General features: G+C 40.7%; 1 protein-coding gene across 1 annotated transcript; it reads left to right on the plus strand.

Annotated features, from left to right (window-relative positions):
* The first annotated feature begins 14,178 nt into the window (after positions 1 to 14,178).
* Positions 14,179 to 21,118, plus strand: LOC114036404. The gene is made up of 5 exons (XM_027852898.1): positions 14,179 to 14,248; positions 14,359 to 14,452; positions 14,497 to 14,632; positions 19,460 to 19,624; positions 20,208 to 21,118. The coding sequence occupies exons 1-5, from the start codon at positions 14,179 to 14,181 to the stop codon at positions 20,385 to 20,387; spliced, it is 645 nt and encodes a 214-aa protein (XP_027708699.1). The 3' UTR covers positions 20,388 to 21,118.
* Positions 21,119 to 21,950: the final 832 nt, after the last annotated feature.

The raw sequence follows: 21,950 nt of genomic DNA on the forward strand, positions 1-21,950 counted from the left end.
CCGGGATCAGACGGCAACAAATGATTTTATATTCTCCAATATTATGCAATGATGGCTTATAAATTTTAACACTAATAATAAATATTACATGGAACTCACCATCCTTAGCCCTCTGGAGACTATGAGATAGTTGAGTTTTTAAAGAAGTCTTTTAAATATCCATATCATTTGGTACAGAGTTGTCACTTCTAAACATAAAAATAATAAAATTTAAAGACAGAAAGAAACTCTTCATATACAACAAATGATCTCTAGAAACACTTTATTATTTTTTCTGGTAGTAAAAAAGAGCTTGAAATAACATTTACTCAGAGATTAGAGAATAGCTAAATGAATTGTGGTTCATGAATGCAAAATTATGGTATTCTAAAAAACACTGAAGAGGAGAAACAAAGAGAAACACAGGAAGACTAAAATGAACTGATGCAAATTGAAGTAAGCAAAACCAGGAAACTAAATGTAATTGGAAAGGAAAGCAAAAAAGAATACAAATGTTATATAATCATAACGATCAAGTTTGACCTAAAGATGAGATGAGTTACATTTCATCTCTTTTGCAAAGGTGGAGATTATGGGTGTGGAAAATTATGTATTCTATCAGACACAAATGATATGGCAGTTTTCCTGAAACTGCTTTTTTCTTTTTAATTTTTTTTGTTATGTGATAATTATGGATAAAGGGGCAAGAGCATATTTGGAAATAAAGGCATCAAGGGAAACAAAGAAAAAAGCTATCATCAAAAAAGTTGTAAACAACAGAAAAAGGAAGGAAAGAGGGAGTTCCAAAGATCCAAAACTCTTTAAAATACTAAAGGATATTGCTCTGTGGGTGGAACACCTGGGCCCCAGTGACAGATTTGAGGGAACTTAGTTTTGAGTCAGAGGAAGCTAAAGTAAGCATTTGGCAATCTATTGATAGACATGACTTCGATAATTATTCTCCTTTTTTCATCAAAGTTGTAATTCTTGTTTACTCAAAATATGAATTTGGTTGAGGATACATTAAAATATTTTAAATTTCTTCCAAATATATTTTTATTGTTGCCTTGTCCACTTTCATTTCCAGTTCAAGACAGTTACTTACAATGACTCTATTACAACCAACATATGCTGAACACTTAATTGTTAATTTTATCCAGCATGTTGGGGGAGGGGGAAATCAGATCAAAATACAACAAAATATGCTGATTCTTCAATCATACTGTTGTTATGGATCCACATTTGGGGATGTCTTTATAGATGATAGTCTAAGAAAGAATGCTTTTGTACATAAACAACTAAAATTCACTTAATTTCTTTCAATAAATCTTCAAGTGGAGTAGTAGCTAGAAAGATCCTTAGAGTCAGAAAAACCTGGATTCAAGTATTATCTCTGAAACACAGTAGCTGTGTAAACATGGTAAAGTAATATCCCACTGACCCTAGTTAATTTTCTAAGACTATAAGTAACATAATAGTTGTCAATTTGGATTGGGGGGATCATTTTCCATACACTTATGAAAATGTACAGATCAAAACTGAAAATAAAAACAACACAAAGATAATATCTATAGTGAAAATATTAAATAGATAATTATTACTGTAAAAGCAATGATATCTGCTGCTGCTTACCTTTTTATATCTTAATCTTCCTTTATTTAGCCTCAGACCATTGTAAGACTGATTCCAGTAGTGCTCTTATATTACTCTGAACTACATTCTCACATAGGGTAAGAAGATTTCTTAGATAATTTTGACGGTGCATTAATTTTGGACTGATCTTATTACTTTCTGGCTGTATTGAGGGTGATGCACAATACTGCATCTTTCTTTCCCCCTAAAAGAGGATCAATGAAATATGAAACAAATACACAGAAGAAAGCAGAAGGAAGTTTAGAAGGGAACAAAGTCAAGAAAGGCAGTTTTGTTACTGCCATATTGAATTTAACATATATTTTAAAAACAAACTATATAAAAGAAATGCAAAAATTGCATACATATTCCTCTTTTGTATTTCATATATTGTTGTTTGTTTGTTGTTGTTTCTTAAGTTTATAATAAAAAAATAAAAAATAAAATAAAAAGAAGGACCAGGAATGGATCATATAATCTGTGGAGATTATTTTCTGCTGCAAACAGGGTAGGGTCTGATGATTAAAAATTAATTTCTAACTTTTTCAGTGTACTTTTTTCCAGTTGGTCAATTGTATTTTTTTTTTTTTTTGCTTTTTGGTTAGGCAATTGGGGTTAAGTGACTTGCCCAGGGTCACACAGCTAGTTAAGTGTCAAGTATCTGAGGCCAGATTTGAATTCAGGTCCTCCTGACTCCAAGGCTGGAGCTCTATACACTATGCCACCTAGCTGCCCCCAATTGTATTTTTTAAGGACTTGTTTTCTACAGTTAATTTTTGCCCTTCTTTTTCCAAGCTATTGACTCTCTTGCATACCTCTCATTTATTTTCCCAATTTTTCTTCTACCTCTCTTATTTGACTTTTAAAATCCTTCTTGAGCTCTTTCAAGGAGGCTTTTTGGGCTTCAGACCAGTTCATATTCTCTTTTGAGGTTCCAGATGTGGATTTGTTGACAATGCTGTCTTCTTCAGAATTTCTGCCTTGATCTTCACTGTTCCCATGTTGAGAATCTATAGTATGTTTCTTTTTGCTCATGGTGTTTGCTTATTTCCTGGTCTTAAAGAGATTGAGCTCTCTTGCTGGGGAGCAGGGGGCACCAACCAAAACTTTTTGTGTTGGAAGCCCAGGGCCTGGTCACTGGCTTTGTGTGCTGGGACCTCCAATGCTGGCAGTTGGAGGCTGTAGGTTTCTAGCAGCTTACCCAGTGCTGGGCTGTAATCAGCAATACTGGAACTCTAGGGGTAGGATTGGATAGTGTAGCCCCTGGAGGTTGCCTACTCACCTGGGCCTTTCCTTTCCCTCCTTTTGCTTTCTTCTGCTCCTTTCAGATGGATGTTTCACTGCTGTGGAATGTTTCTCCACCTGGGGCTTCCCCCTTGGAGTGCTTCCCAGAGTTTTGCTGAGGCACTGAGAGACTTGGTTGGTATAGAATGCCAAAGCATGTGGTGGTTTTTTGAACTGGTTTCCACTGGTTCCCCTGCCCTTATTGAGGCACTCGGGGGTTCTGGTGTTGGTGTTTGCCTGCTCCACCACCTGGGTTCAAGATCTCCCCCAGTATGCTGAAATTGGGCTTTCTGCTAGCTTGCTAGAATGTCTCCCGTTCTGTACTGATCTCCTTCCCCCAGTGCAAAAGGGGCCTTTTGGTTAATCCTTCAAGCTACCTGGGCTACTGGACTGCTGCACCCCATCTTTCTGCTGGTTCAGCTGTTCCAGGGTTTTTCCTGGGGCAATATTTTCTGGGCTTTCAGAGGTTAATAAAGGAAGGTGAGAGCCACTTACTTCTTATTCTGCCATCTTGGCTCCTGGAAGTGGAACTCTCCTAATTTCTAACTTTTTAGAGCTTAGGATGAAGATATTGCATTTTTATTGCAAATTCTATAGGAAGTCAGCTTTTTGAAAAGGCAGAAACTCTTTTTTTTTGTTCTTTTGTGATGTTAGCACAGTACCTGGTGCATAAAAGATTGATAAGTACATGTTGATTGACTGAAAAGCAGTTTTGCTTTAAGCCTTTAGGTGTAGTTGAGAGGTAAGTAATAGAGAGTCTGGTAAAAAAGAACTAAAATTAATCACACATAATTTCATAAAATACTGAAAATAGTGGGAAGAACTTCAGGAGAATGAGGGCTTCTACTCTGTGAAAAACATTTTCATTCTTTTCTTTCAAAGATGGAAACAAAGAAAGAATTACTCTTCTATATTCCCTTTCATCTTCCTCTTTTCTCTAGTGCCCAAATGAAAGGAAGGATGTTGACTCCTCACCTTTGCAGAACACCTTGATTCAAGATTCTGCCCCATTCTGGGAAGGGGAGATACTCCCTATAATGCCTAGGACAGATATTGATTTGTCACATAATTCAAAAGGAATGGATCTTTCATATAAATACTTTTGTATCTTTAGTTTCATTGCATGTAATTAAATCTCCACTATATAGAAGTCATTTCCCAGAGATTTTCTTTTGTGCTAATAAAGATATTTCCCTGCAAGTCTCTGGGTTTACAAGTCCTCTTGAAATTCTAGTCTCAGTTTCTTTTAAACAAAGCTGTTGGTTTAATGAATATGTGTCATCTCGCTTTGGCATTATATTGGCCACTCCATAAAAGGTCATGGGAATTTGCATGCTGGCTTCACAGGAGAGACAATCATGCCCCCAGATTCCTTCTTGGAGCAAAAATTGTTAATGATGGATGCACAATGTTTAACTGCATTTTTTTCACTTTTATTGCTGCCACAAGCCCAACAATTCTACTTTTAACATATGTAACACCTACTCCTACCCATTTAAACATTTTTCCTGAAGCATTATTTCATGTCAGTGTCAAAGGTAGAGTAAGAAAACCTAGAATCAATCTTAATGATATTAGTGGCAGCCTACCTGTGCACAAGCACTTTATAAACTCATTGTCATTAACTCTCCTTCTTCTGTGTCCAACCATACATTTCTTTAGATACTTGATAATGGTAAGAAACATTCAGAAAGAAATGAACCTGCTCGATCAACTCCAAATAAGAACCAGAAGTCTTCCTTCTTTCCCCCTCTTCCTCCTCCTCCTCCTCTCCCTCATTATATAGTAAAGAATAAGGAGATTATCTCATCACTTCATTTTTCCATACTTACAAAAAAGAAAATAATATTAAAATACTAATTATTTCTCCATGCCAAAATTTCTCTGAAAATATCTGATAAAAAGGAATATTTTTGTTAAATTTCTTGTTAAACTATATTTGTCACTCTTCTTCCTTCTTCTTTACTTAATAATGATGGCATTACTTGAAAAGTTTCTAAAATATAGCTTTAAGTTACTATTGTATATATGTTCTTTTGATAGAATCTTTCCTGTCTCTCTTCTTCCAAATATATGGAAAAACTTTTACCCTTTCTTCCCTATCTTTTCCTCTCCATTTCTATTTTTTCCTAATATTCTTTACAATTCCTGTTTTACTTTGGTACCATCTGTATTCTACACTCTTCTCATAGCTACTGCTGTTTGGGTAATCATCCATTTTAACCTTATAATTGCAAGTGACAAACCCAATAATCCCTTTCAAGTTGACTTCTTGGTTTGGGTTTGTTGATATGCCAGTCTATTCATTTAGAAGCTTTGTTTGATGTGGAGATCTATTCTAGACTTTAACATGATCTGAACTTGTATATTGATTTTTCATCAATCTGCTTATGTGAGTGCATTTGGAATAAACTGAGCCCAAGAGACTATTTTTTCTATGAATTTATATTGTGGTCTTTTAGGAAGCCCAGAATGCCTAGTTTTATGATGAATATTGATTTGTCAGTCTGTAGTCAGATCAAACATAGAAGTCTATGTTTGCTAGTTAAGATTTTCCAGTTTCTAAGATAAGGAACATTTACATGTGATATGCTTTAAGTTATGAATATAAATGGGAAATAAATCCTACCTGATAAGTACTGAATACTTTTGTCCATCATCCACTCTAACAGTTGTATTAATGGTCTTCACTTCTACATCCCCATCACATAAAAAGTGGTACTAAGGAAGAAACAAACAATTTATATGAAATATTTTTCTTTTCCATCATTAAAAACATGAATTTGATATATAATTTTGGAGTAGTTTTGGATAGGACTTATGTGAGTGAAAAGTGAAATATAGAGTAAAAGATTAAAAATGGAATTATATTCCTGGTGAACAGAAGTGGGAAGTGGGTTGGAAATCATAAGATTACATTTTTGTAGAAATGTGAAAAATCACTTTTACATTTTTATGGAAATAGAACAATTTTTAATTTCCTTAATTGGAATGAAATATGATATCTATATAATGTAATTTCAAAATCCTCATTTACCTCTGTATTTTGGAAGAAATTATCTAATTACTGGATTCAGCACATGATACCTTCAAAAGCAGTCTGCACTCTATATTATCTATGAAAAATCAGTACAGAATCTAAAATGTGTCATTTCAAAACACTTTATCATTTATTTTTCTTCTTTAAAAAGTATTTATTGAGCATTAGTAATGTACTAAATTTAACACAAAAGCAATATCATACATTAGGCAGTTGGGTGCCACAATAGATAGAACTGGACTAGTTAGGACTGTTTTGGTTAGGACTGTTCTGAGTTTGATTCCTGCCTCAGTTATCTATTAGTTATTTAACCCTCAGCAAGTCACTTAATCTCTCAGGCCCAGTTTCCCAATATTAAAAATGAGGTTAACGTTAGGACCTACCTCACTGGGTTTCTGGGGGATCAAAAGAGATGATATTTGTGAAGCATTTTGAAGATCTTAAAGTATAATTTAAATGTTAGTGATTATTAACCACTGTTATTTTATAGCACTTTGCTATATAGAAGTTAACATCTTGATTCCTTATCTACTAGTAGTTTATCTACTAAATTTTGATATTGATAAAGTAGATCTATATATTAATATATATCTATATAATATAGATTATATATGTATGTATACTTATTTCATATACTTCTATGTGTGCATAATGTCTCTTTCAATAGAATGTAAGCTCCTTAAGGGCAGGAACTTTTGTCTTTGTAATCCCAAGACCTAGCATAGTGTCCAGAACATATTTGCCACTTCAGAGATTCTTCTTGATTGAGTAATGCTGATATTCTGGTCAGGAGAGATCTGGGTTCAAATTCCAATTCTGATATTTACTAGCATGCAACTATTGACAAGTCATTAAATTGTTCTAAGCTTCAGTATTCTCGGGCAAAATGAGAATAATCATATCACAGGTACCTATGTCATAGTACTCTTGAAAGGATCAAAAAGGATCTTGTGTAAAGTGCTTTACAAACATGAAAATACTACAAAATTTGTTATTTTTATTCCATTAGATTATGGGTTCCTTAAGGGCAGGGACTACATTTTGCCTCTTTTTCTATTCCTAGCACTTAGCACAGTGCCTAAAACATAACAGGTACTTACTGAATGTTTATTGGTGTATTATTTTTATTCAAACATAAATTTAACTATAACCTTTTTTTAGTCTGTTTAGAATCAATATTAATTAGACTAAGCATATTTTAAGAAGGGAATATAATAAGATAGGAAGGACAGATAGATGGTAGTAGAGTATAATTTGGGTGCTTCACTTAAGTATGGAAGACAAAGTTTTAAAATTTTATTTCTCATGGTAGATTAAATTTCACAGACACTATGACTTTGGGCCTCCCTTTGTTATTTATATGGCTTAACATAAATTAATATTCTTAAAATAAAATTTTACACAACTTTATATAAAATAGACTTATTGTTTATTGTTCTATTATTTTATATAGAAGCTATTCTAACATAACTCATATTTTAAATGTATCTATGAAAATGAATCACAACACCATTTTAAAAGAGTTTTTATATCAATACATTCAGTCTTGTAAGGTTGTAAAACTTCTCAGAACAATACAAATTTTTATTATTTTAAGTCAAATTAAATCAACATATACAGTCAAAGGAAAGAAATTTGAGAAAATCTGACAATCATTTAGAGAAAGAAAGTGGTAAACAGTGGGACAACTAATACAAAAGTATTTATTGACTCCTTATTATGTTCCAAGCACTGGGAAAACAAATAGAAAAAAACTGGACATATCTGCTCTCCAGTAGTTCTAATCCTAAAGAATGAATGGATCAAGCAACAAATCATAAAAACAATCAATAACTTTATCCAAGAGGATGACAATAATGAGACAACATAACAAAACTTATGGGATGCAATGAAAGTAGCTCTTAGGGGAAGTTTTATATCTCTAAATGATTAAATGAAATAATAGAGAAAGAAGAGATCAATTAATTGGGCATACAACTAAAAAAGCTAGAAAAAGAACAAATTAAAAATCTCCAATTAAATACCAAATTAGAAATTCTGAAAACCAAAGGAGAGATTAATAAAATTGAAATTAAGAAAACTATTGAACTAATAAATAAAACTAAGAGCTGGTTTTATGAGAAAACAAATAAAATAGATAAACCTTTGGTAAATTTGATTTAAAAAAAGAAAGAAGAAAACCAAATTACCAGTATCAAAAATTAAAAAGCTGAATTTGCTACCAATGAAGAGGAAATCAAAACAGTAATTAGGAACTATTTTGCCCAACTGTATGTCAATAAATTTGACAATCTTAGTGAAATGGATGAATATTTACAAAAATATAAATTGCCCAGATTAAAGGAAAAGGAAATAAAATACTTAAATAACCCCATTTCAGATAAAGAAATTGAACAAGCCATTAATGAACTCTATAATTCCCATTTTGTAAAAGCCTTTTGAGCAGTAAACACCTAGGAGAAAAGATAAGGAGGAAAGAAAAAGGAGAAGGGCACCCATGGTGCCGATGGATAATGGTGTGTTACTATATTAACAGGTATCAGTCGATCTGTTGTAATGCTGCGTTAACACTATCTTCTCTTTAGGAAGTTTCAAAAAATTTTTTTAATGATTTTGAAAAAAAGATAATACTCCTGGATAGATAAAAATTAGTCATGTTTACTGGCCCTTAAAAAGCTGAACTCAGTGCTAAATTCAGTTTAGGCTTGGGGAAACTTTGCGGAGGAGATCGCTGAGTTTATGCAAGAGGGCAATGGGGGAAAATTATCTTCTCTTCTCTATCCTCCCACCATAATCCCCATTGGAGAAAGCATTTTGAAGTAGAGAAGAAATACAAGAAGGAGTGGGTATATATATGCTTTAGCCAGACATAGGGAGGAGATCAAGAAAAAGCTTCAAGGAACATGAACCATGGCAGCAGAGAAGAGAATTGAATATGGCTTTAAGGGTAAACTAGCTATGGCAAACAAAAATAAAGATGTGGAGAATAAAAGATTTTGGGAATCCATCTGAGCAATGTGCCCATGAAAGAAAGTGAAGTAGACATGAAGACTCCATAAGGAGGGAAGGGCACTAAAGTCCAATGGTACCAGTTGCTTGAATTTCCTTCATCACATACCTGCCTCCATTTCATTGTACTCAAATTTTAGAATTGTAGAAAGGTACCAATCTGCATAAGAAGATTGAATTTCCTTACTGGTAGTTCCCTTCATCAGTGAAATTTCAGGCACATTTCATTCAATTCCAACAGAAACAAAAACAAGGAGAGATTGTAATTTGAATAGAACTTTATAAAAATTACACATTATGTACATGCAGGGTATCCTCAAATTCTTAGTGCAGTAAAACTGCACTAAGACTTTAGGGATACCATGTATTATCTCTTTTGGGTCTCAAAACAATCTTGAAAGGTAGGTATTGCAGGTATTATTATCTTAATTTTACAAATGAGCAAAGTGAGCCTCCCAGCAATTAAGTAATTTGCCCATTTTCCTGTGACTAGTAAATGTCAGAGCAAGACTGGAAATTTCATGATAAACATTCTTTTCAGGGGTCTGAGCTTACTTAAAGGGCATTTGAAAGATATCATTGTCCTTTCAAGTCCTTGTCTAGGACTTGAAAATATGAACACCATATGCAGATCGATCATGAATATGTATTTGTATGAAAATTATGATGGAGATTTATTCACTGCATGATTATCCCCTTCCAATAGCTGAAGAAGAAATAAGGGTTTATCAGGGAAATAAGTGGCACTGTCAGGAATATCAAAGAATCAGGAGATTAGAAAGCAACTTTAGATGCCATCTTGTTTATCATATTTTTAAGAACTACAACTAATCCATCCCAGGATAACAGGTTATTGAATACCAAGGAAAGACCACAGATTCCCTCTTAACTCAACCCAATGGTAGAAATCCTTAACTTATGAGAACCCATTCATGTTCATGTGCATCTCCCTCTCTCTATCTCTCTCCCTCTCTCTGTCTCCCTCTGTCACTCTCTCCCTCCCTCCCTCTCTCTCTCTCTCTCTCTCTCTTTCTCTCTCTCTCACTTTCTCAGCATATGATCACTGGTAATCACTGGTAATCATAATTCTTTACTTCTCAAATGATTCTCGTCCGTAACTTAATAAAACTCCACTGACAGTCCATATTTCACCAAATATCTCTAAAAAGAGAATAACTGAAGCCCAAAAAGAATTTTGTGAAAAATAGTTATCATGTACATTTAAGGAACTTCAGAGCAGCCTTAGCTTCTGTGCATTTTTGGAAATGATCTGGTTCATATGTACTATAGAAATAAACATTATGCCCATTATCTCAGATGAAATTGTAGAAAGAATAATAGATTTGGTTTCTGAGGACATGACTTCAAATCCCAGCTCTGTTCCTTACTACCTAAGTGAGTGGGATAAGTCACACAATCTATTTATATCTCAAGTATCATATCTGTAAAATGAAGAATTTGTATTACTTGGTCTATGAGATTCCTTCTAGCTCTAAATCTATGATCCTCTGGTTGTTCAAACCACCATCATCTGACATTGGCTGAACTGTGGAAGTAGAAGGAGATTGGTGTTACCATGAGACAACACAAATGCCAATCATCAGGAGGTGTTCAATTATTTCACAAGATGAATCACAGAGGTTCCTTGAAGAAAAGATAACTAGAGTGGGAGTACAAAGTGGCTTTTTGAATAGGCAATGAGATATTGGATCCTACATAATGAAAGCATGCATAGGGAAAGAGATTAAAGAAGGATATGAGAGGGGCTCAACATACATTGTGCTAACTGAGAGAAAGACTGATGGGGAGCACTGAAGGCAAATCAAAGTTTAAATTTTTTAATGGAATAAAAATAGTGAAAAGACATTAAGAAGGCACCAGAGATATCATTTTACACTTACCAGATTGGCTAAAATGATAAAGGAAAGTGGTAAACATTGGAGGGAATGTGAAAAATTGGTACACTAATTCATTGTTGATAGAATTGTGAACTGATCTAACCATTTTAGAGAGCAATCTGGAATCACCAATATTATACTCTTTGACCTAGTAATACTACTATTAGGTCTATTTCCAAAGATGATTAGGGAAAAATAAAAGAACCTATATGTTCTAAAATGTTTGTAGCAGCTCTCTTTGTGGTTGCAAAGAACTGGAAATTTCAGGGATATGCATCAGTTGTGGAATGACTGAACAAATTGTGGTATATGTTTGTGATAAAATACTACTGTGCCATAAGAAATGATGAACTCAATGATCTTAGAAAAACATGAAAGGAATTATAGAAAATAATGAAGAGCAACATGAGCAGAACAAGGAAAACATTGTATACAGTAACAGCAATGTTGTATTGGGGAATAAATTTTGGAGAATAAATTATTTTAATTATTATAAATATGCAAATTAACTAAAAAAGGATATATGCAGAAAGGTTCTATCTGCATCCGTAGAAGGAACTGATAAAAAGAAGTATGTATAGAATAATTTTACATATATATATACCTATTTTTGTCTAATGATAGCCATCTCCAGGGTGGGGGTGGGAGGGAAGAAAAAAAAGGGGAAAAGAAATTTACAGGATAATTTTGTTGTATATTTGAAAGGAATAGCAAGTTGTACATAGTAGATTCACAGTTTTATGTTCAATCATTTTTATTGTACTGTTATGAAAATGATTGTTTTATTCCATAAATTAAAAATAAAATTTAAAAAGAAGGTATCAGAATGTTTCACTAAGTGTTCATTTTTCTTCATTTAGCTAAATTAAAATCTTACTTTTAAAGTGCCACTTTCAATAAGTAATTGAATAAAAAATTTTCCCATTGAGGCTGTGTTATGTTTGATGAAAAGAAGGAGTCCATGAGAGTTAGAGGTCTGAAATTTGACAGAGAAGGTATTTTGTAGCTGGAGAAACACCCCCTGAAATTTTAGATAAGAGTCCCCAAAGTACTGCATGTAGCTGAAATCTGTAGAGGCAGATAGAAAAGGAAATTTAATTTTATTTATAATTGGACACTCAATCGCTGGGTTTTCCACCTAGCATGTTAACTCAATGTATTACTTTGATAGTGACAAAATAGTTTGGCGTTCGATCATATGGGGAGTGTCAATTTTTCTTCTCTTGCTTAACTATTTATAAAAACACTCTTATTTTCCTTTAGCATATAATCCAAACCAGGAAAAGATTTGTTTTTTTCCTATGGAAGCACTGAGCACCATGATTCATTGTAAATTAATCATGGCTTATAAAAAAAAGTTTGTCTCATTTTGAGTAAAGATTGTTGATAGCTCCATTTTTAAAACTTTATTAATCTTCATAATAACTAAAACCTTTTTGACTTATCTTCCATTTCAGTATGTCACTAAAGATGGTTTGTTAAATTTATGTATTACTTTTCCTTTGACCTGTCTTTCATGGAGATATTGATGATCTATGGCACTAGTATTTGAATATCTCCTGAAAGCTAGATACTCCACCATCCAATTTTATGCTTTAAAAAAGTAAGAGGAATATGCTGTTTATATTATATATCTATAATAAAATTATTATGTATGAATGCTATTATAATGCATGAAAATATGTACATTTTGTAGAATATCTAACTTAGTATAATCCATTTTTAAACTAGAACATATAACCGAGCTGTATCTGTTCTAAGTACAATTTCTTCCCATATGAAATTTAAAGCAATTATTTTGAGTTTCACAATGAACTTATATTAAATTTTAAAGCGATAATTTGTCAAAACTCAAAACAATATTCCTTTTTCAACATTTTATTGATATTACCTTCATTTACAAACATATTCCTTCTTCCATTACCAATGGAGTAATCTCTTATAATAAAGGGGTAAAAGGGGGAAATGAATAATACTAACCAACATATCAACCTAATCTGAAATTATTTGCAGTGTTCCATACCCATTAGTCCTCCACCTCTACAAATCAAGTCAAATCAATAGCATTTATTTAGTAGTTACTATGGGCCGGGCACTGTGCTAAGTGCTATAGACACAATGAAAGGCAACAAAACAAAACAAAACAAAACAAAAAACCTGTCACTGTTCTCAAGGAGCTCACATTCAAATGGTAGAGACAAAACAAATAATTATGAAGATACATGATATAATTATGGTAGTATAACATGATATAACAATATGTACTTTTTTTTCTTTTTAGACAATTGGGGTTAAGTGACTTGCCCAGGGTCACATAGCCAGTAGGTGTCAAGTGTTTGGTCTGAGGCTGGATTTGAATATAGGTCCTCCTGACTTCAGAGCCAGTGCTCTATCCACTGTGCCACCTAGCTGCCCCATGATATAACAATATATGATGTGATATAATGTAATATAGTAAAGTACAGTGATATACAATATGATGCAATACAGTTTAACATAATATAATGTAAATTGGAAGTAATTGTAGAGAGAATACATTGGCATTGTGGGTGAACTAAAAAATCTTGCAGAATGTGAGATTTTAACTGATTTTGATAAAAGTCAGAGAAGTCAGGAAGTAGAGGCCAGAATGGAGAATATTCTAGGTCTGAGAGTATCCAATAAAATGTATTTGGTGATGGAACATTCTACTTGAGGAATAGCAAGGAGATCAGTACCATTGAATCATAGAGCATGTGGAGAGAAGTAAAGGGTAAGAAGATTAGAATGGTAGAAAAGATCCAGGGAGTAAAGACCTTTAAAAGACAAAGAGAAGATTTTATATTTGATCCTGGAAATGATCTGGAGCCAGTACAATTTATTGGGTAGGGAGATGACATGCTCAGACCTGCTCTTTAAGAAGATAAATTTGGTCATTGCGTTGAATGGGGAAAGACCAACTATAAGGCTACTACAATAGTGTGATGCAATGAGGCAATAGTCTAAGAGGAGAAAAAGGGCATATAGAAGAGATATTGTGATGGCAGAATCAAAAGAAGCTGGAAATGGACTGGATGCAACAAGTGAGAGTGAGAATGAGGTGTCAAGGATGACATGGAGGTTATGGACTTGGGTTACTGGGAAGATACTAATATGCTTGGCAGTAATAGGGGAATTGGGAAGAAATTCTTGGGAAAAAATAATGAGTTTAGTTTTGAATATGACAAGTTTAAGATGTCTGTAGGACATCTACTTTGAAATGTTCAATGAGCAGATGGAGATATGAGGCTGGAGTAGGAAAAAGGTTATGGCTGAATAAATCTGAAAGCCACCTACAAAATACTGATAATTGAATCCATGGAAGCTGATGAGATCACTGAGCAAGAAGAAGGCCTAGTGTTAGGGGCGGTCGGCCCTAGACGCCTGAGCGGATAGGAACCTCCCTGGGAGTGAGAGCCCCCAATCCCAGAAAGACACGGCTCCCTACACGGGGTACGTGTAAGGATGGGATTGGGCGAGACTCTTTGCTCCATACAGGTGGCAGGTTTCGCCCTCGGGGCGGATTGGGGTGGCCACCCGGAAGACAGACCCTATATAGACCAACGCCCCAGCTTGCTCGGGGGATTCCTCCGCAATTAATAAAACATATGCCTCCCGAAGCAGTGTCTGACTGAGTCCCTGCCTGCCATCCCCCGGGGAGGGAATCCGGAGACGTCCGAAGCGGAACCCACCGAGAGGAGCTCGCTCGGGGTCCGGCAATAGAACCGGACAGCTGGCGCCTGAACAGGGACCTCCGTCCCCGCCGAGCGAGGTAAGCCCCCTTAGCTAAGAGGGGAAGAGTCAGACGCCCTAGGTTTACGGGGCACCTAGAAGTAGACATGGGAAACAGAGTAGTGAAACAGTTTAAGCCGGAGGATACGGGAGTATTAGCATGTCAGATCTTTACGTTGTGTAAGAGTTCAGGCATAAAAATACATATAAAGGAGTGCAGGGCGTGGGTGGAAAAGATCCTGAAAGTCTCCCCTTGGATCGCCCATACAGGGGTAGGTCTAACGGAATGGCAAGTAGTGGGCACCCAAATGTCCTCTTTTCACCACGTGGATCCCGAGTACTTGATACCCCGGGATTTCACTTTGTACGCCACAGTGGCAGCTGCTCTGAAGCCCGAACCACCTCCGTGCCTAGTGCCACAAGAAGTACAGACGGGGGCCTCACTATGCGGGGAGGGGGAATGGCCACCCCCCCCGGGCCCGGAGGGCCTAGAAGGGTTGGAGGAGGGACCCCCTATTTATCCATGGCGAGAGATGCGGGCGCTGCAGATCATAGACAAGCCCCACGCGCCGGCCGCGGCTGCGCTCAAAAACGAAAGTAACACCGAAGAGCCGCTGGCTGTAGAAAAATCGTGCCGCGGGGCCCGCAGCTGCTGTGGCTCTCAGGCTAAGACACCACCAGTACCGGGGGCCCCCTCAGGCCCTCATCGATCTCGGCTCCATCAGGCCATTCATACCGCTTTGGAGCGAGGTGAGGCAGTAGATGAGGAGGACTTAGATCTGTTAACACAAGCTCCCTCCGCCTTCCCCGTGTTTGTACAAGTGGAGAATGGTCAGACAGTCCGAGTACGTCGACCTCTGCCTTACAAATTTATAAAGGACCTTAGGGAGGCTGTAAAGTCTCATGGTGCGGGCTCAGCCTATGTCAAACGACTACTCGCCTCCTCAGTAACAGTAGCAGCGTGGCTCCCAGGTGACTGGGAGGAGACCATGCAGGCTATACTAGATCCGGCTCTTTTCACAGCCTGGGCTGCCTACTGGCGCCGTGAGGCCAAACTTGAGGCAGAACGGCTAGCCCCAGATAACATTGATGAAACCATTAATCAACTGACAGGGTTTGGGGAGTACACAGCTATAGACGCACAATTGCGGTTGCCAGAGGAGGTGATAGCGGGAGTACAACGCTGTGGCCTCGGCGCCCTCGGAAAACTGGCCAAGGGTACCGCTCTCCCCCTCCAACAACTAAAACAGAGGGCCCAGGAAACTGCCTTACAATTTATAAGCAGGGTGCAGACCACGGCAGAGGGGAAGTTTGGCGGTGGGCCCGCCACCCAACAATTGATCATCCAGCTAGTTAAGGGAGGGCTCACCCACTCTAAGGGCATCCTGGCGACCCTACCAGCTGACCCCTCACTGGAAGAAATAATTGACAAGGCTCTGGATGAGGGCCCCCCTCAAGACTCATTACAAACGTCAATTCAGACTTTAACAGAGGTGATGTTAGCCAGGGAGAAAGGGGGAAAAGGAGAGCGGCAGGGAAAATGCTACAGCTGTGGAAAGTCCGGGCACTTTCAATCTGAGTGCCGTAGCAAAGACAAACGTTGTATAAAGTGCTTTGTTTGCGGACACCCGGGACACATAGCGAAGCACTGTAGGATTAAGGGACTAGTCAAGGGGACCAGGCAAGGGCCGGGAAACGGAGACTGGAGCCGGAAAACCGAGGGACCGGCTCCGAGAACCACTTCTTAAATCCCTCGGCGGTTCTGACTTTGAGAGAAGGGAAGGAGTTGGAACCATGGACCACTACATCGGCTGAAGTACCCCCTAGAGATTGGCCACGTCTAATCATAGGCACCGCCCAAGCGCCACAAATTATTGTACATACTCAGGTGCTGAGCCCCCGTCAGACCACTATAACCCTTACCAACCCCCATGCATTCCCGATTCCCCTAAAAGAAGGAGAGCCCATTGCCACCGCCATCTCACTCCCCTGGCTTGATAAGAATTGGCAGGAACCGCAATACCGAAACACTTTTGTAGCTTGGACCCAAGCGATAACTACAGGCAGACCCACCATAGTGGTGGAGGTGGAAGGAAAGAGAATAAGAGGGCTCGTAGATACCGGGGCGGACGTCTCAGTCGTAGCGATGGAAGATTGGGACAGGAATTGGGAACTTTCAGAGGAGGAACTTAACCTCACAGGGGTTTCGGGGGGAACCCGAGCCAAAAAGTCCCGTAGATTCCTGAAATGGAGTCACGAGGGACAGTCAGGGAGATTCCGCCCCCTGTGCCTCCCCATCCCCACGTCATTATGGGGAAGAGATGTGTTGTCCGCCATGGGCGTCACCATTACCACCGACGCTCCGGAAAACCCCTGAGGGCCGCTGGTGGGCCGACACCCATCGCCCTAACATGGCGCACTACTGAACCCGTTTGGGTGGATCAGTGGCCCCTTACCAAGAACAAATTACAGGCCTTAGAAGAAATAGTAAGTGATCTACTTAAAGCCCAACACATTGAGCCCTCCACTAGCTCTTGGAACTCACCAATCTTTGTCATTCAAAAGAAGTCAGGGAAATGGAGAATGCTCATGGATCTGAGGAGGGTAAATGCAGTCTTAGAGCCCATGGGGGCCACCCAACCCGGACTACCAACCCCAGCCGCAGTGCCTAAGGGGTGGCCCTTAGTAGTCATTGATATTAAAGACTGCTTCTATAGCATCCCCTTGCACCCCAATGATTGTGAGCATTTCGCCTTTAGTGTTCCTTCCATAAATTATCAGGAACCCCACAAGAGATATCAATTCAAAGTCCTTCCACAAGGAATGGCCAACAGTCCCACCCTATGCCAGATATTCGTAGCGCGCATACTGGCACCAGTCCGGAAGAGACACAAAGGGGCTTTGATCATCCATTACATGGATGATATCCTAGTGGCCGCACCTATCAAACCCGAGGTGTCAGAGTTGCTGGGCCAACTTACTGCTGCCCTGGCCGAACAAGGTTTGAAGGTTGCTCCGGAGAAGATACAAACTGGGCCCCCATATCACTATTTAGGGTACGAGGTCTGGGAGGACAGGGTGAGCAAGCTCCCAAACATTGACACCTCCCAGGTACGTACCCTTAATGACTTTCAAAGGCTAATTGGCGCCATTCAATGGCTCAGGAACACTGCCCCCATTACCAATAACCTCATGAGACCGTTATATAATATCCTCAAAGGGGCCTCCCAGCTCACCTCCCCACGCACGTGGTCCCCCGAAGCCCTAGAGGCCATGCGCCACATTCAAGAGATAGTGAAGGAAGCCACTGTCAGGAGGGTAGATGTCACACTGCCCTTGTATGTCACCTTGGTACACCACCATACCTTGGGGCGGGCTGCCGTTATATTCCAGGTCACGGGACCACTTCAGTGGGTCCATGCGGACCGCCCAAAAGGGAGCCTACCCAGTCGCCTTGAGGCGGATGGCCTCCTCTTACTCAAAGCCTCCTCCCTGGCACGGGTGCTTAGTGGCCAAGAACCACAACTGCTCCTCACCCAGCCCCTGCCTGCGCTACAACAACTCGCCCAGGACAGCGAACCTTGGGCTGTCTTACTCACCTCACTACCGGTTACGCAGGGCACCTTACCCCCATCTATGAGGGGGTGGGTCCAGCTGCCCCTCCGCTACCCTTCCAACCCGGTGATGAAAAACCCCGTTCTGGGGTGCAATGTCTTCACTGATGCAACAAAGAAGAATAAGGCTTCCATTTATATCCCCGATAAGCGCCTTCTCAAAGTTCTCCACACCCCCTACACTTCTGCACAGAAAAATGAACTCTTTGCGGTACGGGTGGCGCTCGCTCTCTGTGCCCAAGAACCCTTTAACTTGGTTACTGATAGTTATTATTGCTACTTTGCATTACAACACCTAGCTCTTGCAGATCTGTCCGTTTCCACCTCCGCAATTAGGGAGTTGTTTCAGGATATTCAGGCCTTGCTATTATGCCGTGTACACCCTCTTTATGTACTCTACGTTCGGTCTCATCAGTCCGCCAGTGGCCCCATTTTCTCTGGTAATGATATCGCGGATTCTGCCCTCCAAGCTAATCCATTATTCCTTATGCAGGTGGACCCTCAACAAGCCCATCATGTTTTCCATTTACCTGCAAAAATGCTAGTTCGCCTTTATGGCATCACCAGGGAAGAAGCACGCCGCATAGTACAGCAATGCCGCGCCTGTGTCCCCTTCCGGCCCCCCCCCAGCCAGGCTCCCAGCAACCCCCGGGGCCTCGCACCCAATCAGATTTGGCAGATGGATGTAACCCATTTCCACTCTTCCCTCACACATGTTTGTGTTGACACCTTCTCGGGATTAATAATGGCGTCCCTCCAACCTGGGGAGGCAGCCCGGCATGTGATCGCTCACTGCCTTCACTGTTTTGCCAGTCAGGGCCTCCCGCAGGTTATCAAAACCGACAATGGCCCTGCATATGCTTCCTCCGCTTTCCGATTATTTTGCCTTCGCTTTGGCATTCGGCACATTGCGGGCCTTCCTTACAACCCGACTGGGCAAGCCATCGTAGAACGGGCCAATGGGTCCCTCAAACGCACCCTTATTAAACAAAAAGGGGGAGTGCCAGGGAGGCTCACTGCCGCCCAACTGGCTCAAGCAGTGTTTACGAGGAACTTTTTAATTGAAGGAGAAGACCACATTACCCCTGCCATGAAACAATTGCTCGTGTCCTCAGAAAGTCCACCAGCGCTTCCGCTGGAGACACCAGGTGCAAAGGAATGGGTCACAGTCTGGTGGAAAGACCCTGAAGGCCGGTGGCACAGCCCAAATAGGGTCCTAATAAGGGGAAAGGGGTTTATTTGTATCCAAACAGATCGTGGTCCCCAGTGGCTACCTACGAAAAACACAAGATTGTGCACCGACGAACCGACGAAGAAGGAGACACCGTCAAAAGAGGAGGCGTCGGAAGAACCGCACGGAAAAGAAAAGGAGAATGGATAAGTTGATGTTGCTCCTGGGGCTGCTTGGCAGCCTCCAGGTAACGTCCGGGGCCCATATTCCCCTACTCCGAACCACCAACTCCACACCACCCTATGTGTATTGGACAGTCATCCCAGGGTTTCCCCATGCGGCACCAGCGACATGGGTGGGTGACCCGGTGCCCCTGAGGTTGGCGGGATCAGGCTCCCTGGTCCTGGGCGGCCATAGCAGCCTTGGCCCAGTGGTCGCCAGGGTACTTAATAAGACAGTTACCTGGGAATCAAAGCATCTCCCCATATGCCTGACCAAGGCTGTCTCCGACCCGTGGTGTGCCCAGGTACAGAACATGACCATCAGAGAGATGCCACACGGGCCCCACTCCAACCTTGGTCAGGGGGATTTCTTACATATGTGGGCCATTGCAGCTAAGAATAGATCGGCAGCCTTCCAGCGCTTGCTGCAGGCTGCTGGGAGCAATTGCTCTGGGTCCAATAAGTCCAGGCCGGATGTCCCATGTAACAGGAAGGACTGGCTTAATGCCACCGGCTCACTCTGTGAGAACAGTGACCCTCCATCCTCCCCATTACCCCCTTGTCATCCCACTCCTAATATGTTTGATGTTATGCAAGTATGTTCTACAGGGCATCTGGTGTGGGGACCCGAGTTTAACACAACATCGAAAACTGAGGTGTACTTCATGGATGGATTCCCCGGACCCTACTTTCCTGCCCCCGTACCACACGTGCTGCATAACGCCACCCTGCAGACGCAACTCCACCTGTGGAAGGCCGCCGCTGCTTTCGGAGAGGTCATCCACATGACGGACAATTCCGCCCCTTTAGCGGATAATGCCACGATCAACCGAGCGTGGTTTGACCGCCTCTTTAAAGAAGGATACACATGCACCGAACACCTTCACAAGGGACACTGCAACAACTTCACAATTCATACACAAACTGTCCGAAATATGGACATGTTCCTCCTCTGTGAGAATGCCACCATAACTAACACCTCCCTTGGGCTTAACGTGACTTGCCCAAATGGGGGGAAGCTCACCAACACACTCATGTCCATCAACATAACTAATGAGACCCGGGTGTTCGTGCTCACGACACCCCCTCTGACCTTCTTGCCGGTAGGAACGGACAAGCCTTTTGCCGACTCGGATTTCTTTCGGGCTGTCCTGAACCGGGGTAAGAGGGGCTTTGAAGTGACTGCTGTGGACTTCATTGGGCTAGTGGCCAGTCTGATAGAACAAGTGGAGATTAGCACCCTCTACAAGCGAGTAGGCCTAGTCGAAGATAATCTTAGGGATTTTATGCAGCTCACAACCAAGGCCTGGATTGCCCAACAAGACATTAATAAATTGGTGACCATAGAATTGTCGGCCCTTACATCGGCCGTGCAAGCCTTAGCCACCCTCATACAGGTTAACTCCGTGCTAGAGGGCCTCCCTTGCCATCATGTACTACCCAGGCCAATGTGCATGACGGCCGCCGTGCACAACGCATCCAGGGAGCTGGATGAGGCAATCCGGACCTTGAATGAGCATAGCAATGTGTCTGACTATCTCAGACGCCTAGAAGATATAGTACTACAGATAAAGAATGAGACAGACCAATATAAGCAGCAGATACAAAAGGACCATGGCATTCTCCCCGAGTGGTTTAACCAGCTTGAATTGTCTAATTGGCTTAATTATGTACTGAGTATGGGAAGCATGGTTTTCTTTCTCTTGGTCATGTGTATATGCCTCCCCTGCTTGCTATCTTACGTGGTACGGCTTTGGCGTATGGTCTTAGAGCAAGTAAAAGCGGATATATTCCTGCGTAAACAAAAAGGGGGAGTTGTTAGGGGCGGTCGGCCCTAGACGCCTGAGCGGATAGGAACCTCCCTGGGAGTGAGAGCCCCCAATCCCAGAAAGACACGGCTCCCTACACGGGGTACGTGTAAGGATGGGATTGGGCGAGACTCTTTGCTCCATACAGGTGGCAGGTTTCGCCCTCGGGGCGGATTGGGGTGGCCACCCGGAAGACAGACCCTATATAGACCAACGCCCCAGCTTGCTCGGGGGATTCCTCCGCAATTAATAAAACATATGCCTCCCGAAGCAGTGTCTGACTGAGTCCCTGCCCGCCATCCCCCGGGGAGGGAATCCGGAGACGTCCGAAGCGGAACCCACCGAGAGGAGCTCGCTCGGGGTCCGGCAATAGAACCGGACAGCCTAGAACAAAGCCTTAAGAGAAACACCCAGATAATGAGCATGGTCTGTCCCAAGATCCCGCAAAGGAGATTGAGTTGTCATCAGTCAATTAAAAGAACGAGGAGAGAGCAGTGTCATGAAAACCTAGAGAGGGTATACAGGAAAATATGGTGACTGATTA

The sequence above is a fragment of the Vombatus ursinus genome, unplaced genomic scaffold (genome assembly GCF_900497805.2).
Source record: "Vombatus ursinus unplaced genomic scaffold, bare-nosed wombat genome assembly UNPS02009835.1, whole genome shotgun sequence".
Lineage (NCBI taxonomy): Eukaryota > Metazoa > Chordata > Mammalia > Diprotodontia > Vombatidae > Vombatus > Vombatus ursinus.

Excerpts from the sequence above, each read along its gene's own strand:
- LOC114036404 (XM_027852898.1), top strand. The coding sequence starts at position 14,179 with ATGGAAGCTGATGAGATCACTGAGCAAGAAGAAGGCCTAGTGTTAGGG. Across the intron at positions 14,453-14,496 it reads CTTGCTCGGGGGATTCCTCC|TCCCTGCCTGCCATCCCCCG; the intron begins GCAATTAATAAA and ends TGTCTGACTGAG. Across the intron at positions 19,625-20,207 it reads GGCTGCTTGGCAGCCTCCAG|GGCATCTGGTGTGGGGACCC; the intron begins GTAACGTCCGGG and ends TATGTTCTACAG.